This window comes from Sinocyclocheilus anshuiensis, unplaced genomic scaffold (assembly GCF_001515605.1).
Source record: "Sinocyclocheilus anshuiensis isolate Anshui unplaced genomic scaffold, SAMN03320099.WGS_v1.1 scaffold85, whole genome shotgun sequence".
NCBI lineage: Eukaryota > Metazoa > Chordata > Actinopteri > Cypriniformes > Cyprinidae > Sinocyclocheilus > Sinocyclocheilus anshuiensis.
Genome location: NW_015536800.1, coordinates 285,406 through 296,857, shown reverse-complemented (window position 1 = coordinate 296,857; position 11,452 = coordinate 285,406). Strand labels below are relative to the sequence as shown.

General features: G+C 37.8%; 1 protein-coding gene across 7 annotated transcripts in view; it reads left to right on the top strand.

Annotated features, from left to right (window-relative positions):
* Positions 1 to 11,452, top strand: part of kdm4c (lysine (K)-specific demethylase 4C) — a 22,607-nt gene that overhangs the window by 5,167 nt on the left and 5,988 nt on the right. For 3 of the 7 annotated variants that reach the window (XM_016443434.1, XM_016443447.1, XM_016443456.1), the window contains exons 10-19: positions 512 to 666; positions 2,578 to 4,301; positions 5,040 to 5,151; positions 5,475 to 5,656; positions 5,748 to 5,967; positions 6,973 to 7,049; positions 7,181 to 7,236; positions 7,432 to 7,540; positions 8,445 to 8,633; positions 9,280 to 9,450. In XM_016443434.1, the coding sequence (XP_016298920.1) occupies positions 512 to 666; positions 2,578 to 4,301; positions 5,040 to 5,151; positions 5,475 to 5,656; positions 5,748 to 5,967; positions 6,973 to 7,049; positions 7,181 to 7,236; positions 7,432 to 7,540; positions 8,445 to 8,633; positions 9,280 to 9,450 (2,995 nt within the window). The remainder of the gene's footprint in view (positions 1 to 511; positions 667 to 2,577; positions 4,302 to 5,039; positions 5,152 to 5,474; positions 5,657 to 5,747; positions 5,968 to 6,972; positions 7,050 to 7,180; positions 7,237 to 7,431; positions 7,541 to 8,444; positions 8,634 to 9,279; positions 9,451 to 11,452) is intronic. The other 4 variants (XM_016443481.1, XM_016443464.1, XM_016443440.1 and 1 more) reach the window with 3 other exon arrangements.

Genomic DNA, 11,452 nt, shown 5'->3' with positions numbered 1-11,452 from the left:
ATCTGCAAGTACCAAAAATAAAAGTATCGGTATCGGGCGAGTACTGGAAAAAGTGGTATCGGTGCATCCCTAGTTTGAAGAGACATTTGCTGAGCAACTTGGGTTATAAGTCTGCTTAAGACCCTTCCACTCTTCCATCTACTTTAGTATAGTTATTGTTAAGTAAAATATTATAAATCATTTTTGTTAATTGAAAGAAAGTTGAAATAAAATAAAAAAATCAGATGGAAAATTTTAACTTAAAATGTCAATGAAAATTTAAATGTTGCCAGTATGAGTTTGAGTACTTGAGCACACTATTAAAAACACTTTACAAAAAATTATCAGACCTTAACATTATAGGTAGAAACATAGAGCCATATGATGCCAAATATCCAAATTAGCATTTTTAAAAACATCTTTCATGTAGAGGTCAATCACTATAGATATTATTTGAAACAAAAATGCTGTTTGCTAGCAGGTTCATTTCACAGTCTTGGATAGTGGATGATTCATCTTTTTGTATCAACAGTCTCCATTGTCCACGTGCATGCTCCAAACGACTGAAGACTGTGGACTCTGCACCAGTGAAGGGGGGTGGTCGCAGGAGTAGAGGGGCAGATTTAACATCGAAAAATGAGGATAACGAAGACTCAGTGAAACACCAGAAAGAATTACAGTACTCAGGTGAATTAAAAGGCTGGTATTGGTATTATTTGTGTAAGCTCACAATACATTCTTCAATCACAATACATGTCCTCTTTTAAAGGGTTAGTTCACCCAAAAATGAAAATTCTGTCATTAATTACTCACCCTCATGTTGTTCCAAACCCGTAAGACCTTCGTTCATCTTCGGAACACGATTTAAGATATTTTTGATGAAATCTGAGGGCTCTCTGACCCTCCCATAGACATTAAGGTAACTACCACGTTCAAGGTCCAGAAAAGTACCAAGACAGTATCATGACGCAAGCGTGTGGCGGCGCTGACCCAGATCCGGTGTAATGACGTCATCACACCGGATCTGGGTCAGCGCCCACGACACGCTCACGCCATAATACTGTCGTGAACGCGCGTCCACAAGTGACGCAGTAGAGATGAAAATGTGGAATAAAGTCGTTTTCTTTGCGCAAAAAAAGTATTCTCGTAGCTTCATAACTTTACAGTTGAACCACTGATGTCACACGGACTACTTTGTCGATCATCTTGGTACTTTTCTGAACCTCGAACGTGGTAGTTACCTTGCTGTCTATGGGAGGGTCAGAGAGCCCTCAGATTTCATCAAAAATATCTTAAACTGTGTTCCGAAGATGAACGAAGTCATTCTTAATGACAGAATTTCATTTTTGGGTGAACTAACCCTTTAACACATTTCCCACGCTACTGCTGAGCCATTTGCAGTTGTTCTCTGATTCAGAAATAAATGTAAATTAATTTTCATATTTATTTTGTGTGTTATTAATTTTCAAATATAATCTGATGTGATCTGATAACACACTCACATTAAGGACAGACATTGTTTGTGTATCAGTATAAGACTGCATTTTGTTTTAAGTAAGTCCTAGTTCATCACAACATAGCATTTTTGTCAAATCCAAATGAAAACTTGTGGTCTATGGTTTAGTATGGTATAATTTTTTGACTGGCCTGTCAGAAAAATTCCAAAATAATAAAAGATTATCTGAATAAATGGAAATTAAATGCACACTACCGTTGGGATCAGTATGATATTTTTTTAAGGAAATTAATTATTTATTTAGCAGTGACTAAATAGATTAATAAATAGATTAAATGTAGAAAATAATAGAAAAATTTAGAATAAATAGATTGCATCGGAAACATTTTACAATAAGGTTCGTTAGTTAACTTTAGTTAACTACATTAGTTAACATGAACTAAGAATTAACATTTCTATAGCATTTATTAATCATTAGCATTTATTTAGTTAATTTCATCATTTACTAATGCATTATTAAAATAACAAGGTTTGTTTGTTAACATTAGTTAATGCACTGTGAACTAACATGAACAAACAATGAATGTACGACTGTATTTTTATTAACTAACATTAACAAAGATTAATAAAGAGTGTAATAAATGTAGTGTTCAGTGTTCGTTCATGTTAATTAACGAATGACACCTTATTGTGTTACCAATTTATCAAAAGTGACAGTAAAAAGTGACACATTTAATTTGACAAAAGATTTATATTTCAAATACATTCTGTTCTTTTAAACTTTATATTCAGCAAAGAATCCTGAAAAATGCATCCACAAAATATGAATCCACTGATTCCACAAAAATAATAAGCAGCAGCACAAATGTTTTCAACATTGACAATAATAAGAAATGTTTTGGCATATTAGAATGATTTAAGGCTGTTAAAAATTCAGCTTTGCCATCACTGGAATGAATAACATTGAAAAGTATATTAAATAGGGAAACTGTTATTTTAAATTGTAATAATATTTCACAATATTACTGTTTTTACAGTAGTTTTGATTATGTATCCTTAGTGAGCATAAGCATGGAACCGTAGTGTATGCTATAACTACATGTCTGTTTATGTCTCTGTTTTATTGTTTTGTCTTTTTTTAGGGCTCACTGGTCCATGTCGACAAATGTGCGTTGTGAAAGTAACAAGAGTGGAGAATGACTTGCTGGCCCACTCCACCAGACAAGATGATTCCTCTGAGCAACTCTCGACCCCTCCACTCACCCCCACATCCAGGCAGAGTGACCATGATCTAGGTCACACAAGCTCCGAGACATCTTTCATTTTTGATGAAGGTCGAGTATCCACAAACTCAAACTCCACTGCACAGCCTGGACCTGAATCAACCTCAGACAGCAGCGTCACTGTGGATGTGACTCTGGACTCAGAAAGAACTGCTGAAAGTCCTAATCAAGCATTAAACTGTGAACCTGTCTCAGTAACAAGTGCTTCTTCTATTCCTGTGACCCATTCACCGAGACTTAATTCCACTGGTGCTGCGCTTTTATTTTCAGAAACTGATTCCCAACAAGCTAAAATTGAAACCGAAGAGACAGTCGCCGATATCTTGACTGAGGGCAGCATTGATTACGGCACATCAGCACTTTACAAAGAGCAAAGCTCGATCCGTCTAGACTCTGCTCTTCACGGTTTGGAAACCTCAGAAAACAGAACAAACTCTGAAATCCAGAATACTTCGTTTTGTGAAATGCCTCTTCTAATGCCCGAGCTCATAGAAGAGCGAGTCAATCCTCAATCTCTCGCACCTGAAATGCCCTCGCTGACTCTCGCTGTCCGACCCGACACCACAAATCACAGACCTCACACTCCGAACAATAATGCACCTGTTCTCCATCTGGAAAAATCACACTCGCCTCCTGTTATAACAGATGATGTGGGGACTTATTCTGAAAGACCTTGTCTCGATTGGCCCTTTGTTGCACTCCAAGAAGGTGTAAGCCAATCACAAAACTCAATCTCAGACACCTTTAGAGCAAAACCAGCATCTCCTTCCTTGGTTCCACAATGGGGGCCACCAGAGGAATCCAAACAGGAAGGACATGAACATGTCCCATCCGCAGACCAGAACACTCAAAATGGGTCCATTTCACAGTTTAAAATCACTACTCAGAGTATTTTACAATGTTCTACCGTAGCAGATGTGGATTTAATGGACACCCGTGACTCTGAAATGGCCAGTGGGGACAAACAAAGGTCTCTGAGTCTCGAAGAGCAGTCAAGCTCTCTCACATGCTCCCAGGGCCCCTACGTGGAGTCCAAACCCTTCACCATTTGGAAAAACCTCAGCTCCCAGAATCCCGCAGTGCTCATTGAGAGCTTGCAGCCTGAGCTGGTAGTTGGTCTTACCACAGGTGTGAGCAGTCTTACAGATTATGCCCATGACTCGCTGCCCTACACCATGTGGTCCGAATCAGGTTGCCAACAAGAAAAGTTCCCTGATTCTCCAAACTCTTCACCATGCACTCAGACTTGGACCAACCTGGAGCCCATTCCCATGCAGTGCTCTGGTGCAGACATGGCTCCAAACACACCTCCTGATCTGAAGCAGCAGAACGTGGAGTTGGAACTAGCTGAAGCTTGTGTGCTCAGTGAGCAGGCAGGCTCTCAGGAACCTCAGGAGGAAAAGTTTAAAGGTCAGGAGTATTACGAAGGTGCAAAGTCAGACCATGATGGGTCTGTGAGCGACTCTGATTCATGTGAATCAGGAGATAAAGGTGCCGACAGCAGCAGTGAATCCAGTGAGGAGAATGCAACGAGTGACCCTGAGTATGTGGAAACGGGTCTGGAGCCAGGGGAAGTCTGTACAGTGAGTTCTGGTGCTATACCATGATGAGAAATACGTCCTCTCTACTACATAGTTCTGAGATTCTGACCTAACAAACAGTGACCGTGGTGACAAGACATTTTGCTGATTGCTTGGTTTCAACTTATTTCATAACCTACAGGATGAACCTGCTCACAGTAAAATCTCAATGGTCAAAAATTGTACCTGCGTGTTTAATAATAGATGTGCTCTGATTGGATTTTGATTTGCCTCGTCATTTTCTCTTTTAGATTAACTAAGCTTAACTAACCTAAACTAAATTTTGCATACAAATGAGAAGCACACACTGGTGGGGTTTTTAATTTAATGTTTTTTAAATTAATGATTTTTGATTTAGAAATTTTAGATATTTTTATGTATATTTTATTATTTGTTTTATATATATCTTTACTGTGAGTCTTTACTGTGACTTTAATGCATCCTTGCTGAATAAAAATGTTCATTAAAAGTATTAAAATCTTACTGACCACAAACGTTTATATTAATTTACACCTGCTGTGAATCCAGTGAAAATTTCTGTACACACACATCAGAACACTCACTTACTTAGTTGCTTTTCACACCTTAACACCTTGTAAATGGCGTCAAAACATTAATAAATGTGCACATACTATATACACACATGCACAATGAAGGTAGCACAGTATTTTATATTTTTTGGAAAGTGTCTCTTTCTCACTGACCCCCTCTTTGCCTCTTTCTCTTTTTTTATTCTCTCAGTATCACATGCAAACTGTTAAGAAGACAGCCAAGAGTTGGCGTCACCCCCTCAGAAAACCCACTGCAAGAGCAGTGCCAAGTGCTGTGAAACAGCAGGCTGCCAGCGATGATGGTGAATGTTTAACCACTTTCATTTTTATTATGAGCAATAAACAATAGGAATTTGAACAATTGTTGTATTAGTACTTTTATTAATAACATATTATGTTTTATTACATTACAAATCTTTCCTGACTCCTGAATATCTAGCTTTACCACATGCTGTCATTAGACAAAATTGCACTCATATTACATTGTTGCATTCTGTCTATGGTATTTTTAATTATTCATTATGTATATGTGCACTGACATTTTTGTCTCGCATCATGCACACATGTATACTTTTAAGAAGCTGTGTGAAGTTATATAATTAATTATACTAAATTAACATCTCAGAGACTTTAGAGGACTGTGCAACTAAAGAAGAGGAGCCAGAAACTGAGGAATGGGCAAAGCCTTTAGTGCATCTGTGGCAACACAGAAAAACTCATTTTCAGTATGAACGAGAGTACAACACAACTGCAGCTAAAACTTCTCCACACTGTGCTGTCTGCACCCTTTTCATGCCATACTATCAGGTAACTTTTGTATAGAGATACTATGTACTGGTTTGTGTATTTGTGCTTTGTATCGCACAGATATTTCAATCTCTTGTTTTTGCTCTCACAGCCTGATAATTTAGAGGAGAGAAGGCACGATGTCTTGATGAGTGCTGCCACAGAGTCTCAGGGGTCATGTTCACAGGAGGCGGGCTTGAGGTCACGTCCTCTGATCCCTGAAATTTGCTTTGCGTACCAGGAGGGCCCATGTCCCTTGAACACACTGCTGGAGGAGGATGGATCCAGTCCTCTTGTGGCCTGTAATAGTTGCTGTGTTCAAGTTCATGCCAGTACGTCCCTGAGATCATTCAACAACAAACTTAACACATGAAAAATCCCCAGATATAATGAACCTAGTAATATTGTGACATTTTAAAATTAAATAACTGTTTTCTATTTGAATATATTTTTAAATTTAATTTGTTATTGTGATGGCAAAAACTTGAGTTTTCAGTGTCACATGATACTTCAGAAATCATTCTAATATGATGCTTTGGTGCTCAAGAAACATTTTTTATTATTATAAATGTTGAAAACAGTTGTGCTTCTTAATATTTTTGTGGTGATTATTTTTTAGGATTCTTTGATGAATAGAAAGTTTAAAAGAACAGCATTTATTTAAAATAGAAATATTCTGTAACTATGTAAAAGTCTTAACTGTCACTTTTGATTAATTTAATGTATGCTTGCTGAATAAAGGTATTAATTTATTTAAAAAAAACTTACTGACTCAAAACATTTAAATGCTAGTGTATACAATGTATTAAATGCATAAGTTAAATATGTTTACTTATAAAGTATTGTTTTCATGTGTGAAGACCCATTTATGATATAAGATAAAAATATTAATCATTCATTTACATTTTTTACATTTGACTTTGATGATTATTAAGGCAACATGCTGTTGCTAAATTAAGCAATTGGCTTTTATATTTCCATTGTACTAAAGCAGATCATTATAATATTATCTGAAAATCTCAAGAGTTATCTTTTTCCACTCAATTTTAGACTGATGTTAGATGTATAACGTGGAAGGAAAACATTTTTATTACATTTTTTGTGTCATGCATTTCCCATTACATTTGGTTCCAAAAGGGTTTGAAAATTGGCCTTTTAATAGAATAAAATGATTGCAAATAATTTCATGATTTCACACATTTTATAAAGCATTCTTTGGTATATGTGTTCAAGAAGTGTTGTACACATTCAATAATTACCATCTTAAGTAAACACACACACACACGCATAGCTTGGCATAGTACAGAATGTAATAGTTTGTTTTGATTGGTCCACAGGTTGCTATGGTGTTGCTGCTCAAGATGTCAGCCCAGTGTGGACATGTGACAGATGTGTGAGCGGAGACCTGGCAGCTGTATGTAATAATTCAGTGATTCCGTATCACTATCATTTATGGTCTACTTACAATTTTGCTTACCTTTTTTTTTTATTTTTTATAAATATGACTGTTTGTTTCTGCTTGTGTGTGTGTCTGTTCTATACTAGGGATGCTGTTTGTGTAACCTGAGGGGAGGTGCATTAAAAAGAACCTCAGATGACAGGTAATCTCCATTATTCAGATCCATTAATACTAATATAGTATTGTATTAAATACAAAACAGAGCAGAAGACCAAGTATGTTTTTTTTTAAACATTTTCTGGTATTTCAGATTATAAGCAAATAGGAGTTCAGTCAGGCTAGTGTTCTTAGATGTTATTGAATGCATCAGGTGTCTCATGAATTATACATGCTATAGATGGGTCCATGTGATGTGTGCTGTGGGTCTCCCTGAGGTGAAGTTCATTGATGTGGTGAAGAGAGCTCATATTGACATCAGTGCCATACCTGTACAGAGATATAAACTGGTGAGTTATAAATACACACATTTATACAGTAGAAATGGCAAAACAAGTGCAAACGTCTTAAAGGGGTCCTATTATGCTCTTTTACAAAGTCTTGATTTTGTTTTGGGGGTGTACTAGAACAGGCTCTCATACTAGGTTGTTCGAAAAACATATTATTTTTCACATATTTTACATTATTACAACACCTCTCTCCCCAGTCTGGCATGAATGGCTCGAGTAGTTCCTGTATCAAATGAAGACCCGCCTTCTGAAATGCGAAATGTGCTGTGATTGGTTAGCTGGGCCATTGTGTATTGTGATTGGCACTACCCGGCACCTGGTCGGGAAATGTCATGCCCTTTACCATAGCCGCCTGCGAGCTTCAGTGTAAATATTGCGTCAAAATCAAATCAATTTGAGTGCGATTTAAACCCCGATGATTGTAGCCACTCGAAGTTCGTCTGCCTTGAGAAAGCTAGTGCATCTCCGACATAGTGATGATAACACTCGTTGCCTTCTCTAGTGCAGCTCAACCAGGTCTCGTCCCATTCGTCGATATTTGTGATATCACAAATCCCGGAAAATATGCGTTGTAGTCCAAACGAGTCATTCGCTGTAGTTTTTGAAAAGTGATTTCTGTTAAATAAAATATCTCCTTTTGAAGTGGACTTTGAGCTTTGTAACTTTGCAGATCTTTTTTATGCTCAAACAGCAACATTACAGACTAACTAAAGTTGAAAAAGTGAAAAAGCATAATAGGACCCCTTTAACAGCCCATCAAAGCTGAGCAATTTAATGTCTTTTGACGCACCAGTGAAGTACTAAGACTAAAATGAATGTTGCCTACACTGCTGTTTCCACAAAGTATTGACATTTTTGTTGTCATCTGTGCACTCTATCATTCTCTCTCTTTCTCTCTCTGTAGAAGTGTATATATTGCCGTAACAGGATAAAGAAGCTGTCCGGAGCATGTATTCAGTGCTCATGTGGTCGTTGCCCAACCTCTTTCCATGTCACTTGTGCACACGCAGCTGGAGTCCCCATGGAGCCTGATGATTGGCCGTATGTGGTTTTCATCACCTGTCACAGGCACCAGTCACGGAGCTCCAGTGCTGTGAGTATATTTTAATAAGTTGTGTTTAACCAGCACACTAAAAACAAGAACACCATACCATATACACTGAATAGAATTTTTATTTAAAGATTTATTTTTAGCATTTTTGCTTTTATTACGATAGGACAGATCAGAACTGACAGGAAGTGAAGTGGGAGAGAGATAAGGGGTGGGATCGGGAAAGGTCCTTGAGTCAGGATTCGAACTCGGGATGCCTGTAGGTCAACAGCGCTGTATGTTGGCGCGCTGCCCACAAGGCTATCGGCGCCGACTGAATAGATTTTTAAAATACTCGTCTCATAAATTCACTTACTGACCTTGACATACACTACATTCATGGGATTCTACAGGGTCCTGACTTTGATATACATTTCTGTTTTATGGTCGCCTTGGCATGCATCAAACTGACTTACATTATAGTTAGCCATATAATTTTAAAGACATGATTAAAAAAAATGATGTCAAACTAATTATACTACTTTTCACAACTACTTTGACTTTCAAAAATTCTAAAAACTTTGAAGAGGCATATTCATGTCATTGTCTATATGAATTGCCTTTAATTTTTTTAAATTAATTAAAAAAACAGACAGAGAAAATATCACATAATTGGCCCATCATCAAGAATTTTTTTCTTCTCCCCCAGAAAGTGAAAGTTAGCAAAAGTGAATTAGAAGTGGGCCAGACGGTGATCTCCAAACACAAAAATCTTCGTTACTACAGCTCACGTGTTACCCAGGTCATGGCCCAAACATTCTATGAGGTTATGTTTGATGATGGCTCATTCAGCAATGATACATTCCCTGAAGACATTGTGGTGAGTGTTTCTAATGCTGCTAGCCATTAGTTGTTCCAATGAATATCTTGTGGCATGTTTTCAGCGAGCTAAAGCATGAAAACAAATTTAAGCATAAAAAATACAGTATATGCTTCAGGCCCGGCGTCAAGGGGGGGTTTTGGGGGCTTAGCCCTACCATGACGTTCTGAAGCCCCGCTGCAATGATCTGAAGGACCCACCCCTCCACACACGGAATATGATTTTAAACGCAGAAAGCAATCTAAACAAACGCGATTTCAAATGAGGGGTACCCCTCGGATCTGATTTGTGCCACCTCAGATTCAATTTGACACCCTCAACCCCCTCAAACTACATCAATTTTAACCATTCCATGCGGACGGTCACCGGTGTATTTAGAGCATTCACTGCTAAATTCAAACGTGTTTTCACACTTTGTCTGGAGCTGAGCCAGAGATGCGTTCAGAGCTTTTCATAGCTTATATCACTACAATCCAGTGTTTTAAACCACATAAAATTTATTTTAGGTTTCAGACATTTAAATTAATTACTAGCAAAAAAGACATTTGATAAATACTCACTGATGTTTGTGAGTTTGTTAAATGCACTGGTGTCTAAAGCTGGGGGCACACTACACGAGTAGCTGAAACATTCTAAGATTGACCTCACCACACTTCACACCACACACAGACCACAAGTTTCCATCGACTGGAGCAGATTCTAGTCTTTGATAGTCAGAGAGGAGCACAAACCTAATGACCGAGTCTGTCCACTACACAACACACTTAACGACTGGCGCATCACGACTGGACAAATTCTGCCAAAATTCACAAAAACCGCAGTATTCTACCCGTGCTCCCGCAGCCGCTCCCGCCCCACCAAAAGACTACACTGCGGACGATGACATAGGTGCTTTTATTTAATTATTGAAACGTTAAAGGTTTGTTTTACTTTTCTTAGTTTGTGCTTAATATAACAGAAAACATTAGCTTTCCTGCTATGCTGGTGTTCCTAATAAATGTCACAGTAATGTGTCTTGAATATTTTTGTTTTGCATTAAGTCCGATGCTTCTCTTTTTGGAATTATTGCTCAAGTAGATCGAATAGATATTGCTTGAGTAGATCAAGCAATAATAGGATATATTACTTTTTTCGTTACAGTTACTCGTTAGAACAGAATAAAACATAACTGTTCCATTTATTCAGAAACAAAAGTCATTTAAAAATGCTATTTGTGTATTTAAATGTTCATTTTATTAGTACAGCAAACGTTAATGCTCTTAATGCTATTTAAAGGGTTAGTTCACCCAAAAATGAAAATTAGGCTGTGTTTTACTCACCCCCCAAGGCATCCTAGGTGTATATGACTTTCTTCTTTCAGACGAATCCAGTCGGAGTTATATTAAAAATTGTCTTTAATCTTTCAAACTCTATCATTGCAGTGAGCGGGTGTTGCAGTGCTTCAGTCCAAAAGAAGTGAAATAAAAAGCGCCCATCCATAAAAATAAATGTCTCACACGGCTCCGGGGGGTGAACAAAGGCCTCCTGTAGCGAATCGATGCGTTTTTGTAAGAAAAATATCCATATTCAAAACGTAATAATCACTTTAATCTAGCTTGTGCTTACTGTTGTAAACGGAAGCAGTTCTGGGCGGATGACATATGAGGTCGGCGTTGCGCATGCGCCGCTCAGTAGTGACGCACGCGGAAATGCAGTGGAGAGATCAAAACAAAACAACGGTCACTAATTAGAAGTACAAAACGAGGATTTGTAAAGAAGAATGTCAGAGGATTTTGATATAAGCCAAGATGAGACTGGTTTTCATTTGCTAAAGTAAGGAAATTTTGCTTCCTTTGATCCTGTAAACAAACATTGGTTTTCACGAGATTATCCAGCGCATGCGCAACGCTGACCTCATACGTCATGCTCCCGGAACTGCTTCTGTGTACAACTGCTGGCGCAAGCTAGATTAAAGTGATTATTACGTTTTGAATATGGATATTTTTCTTACAAAAACGCATCG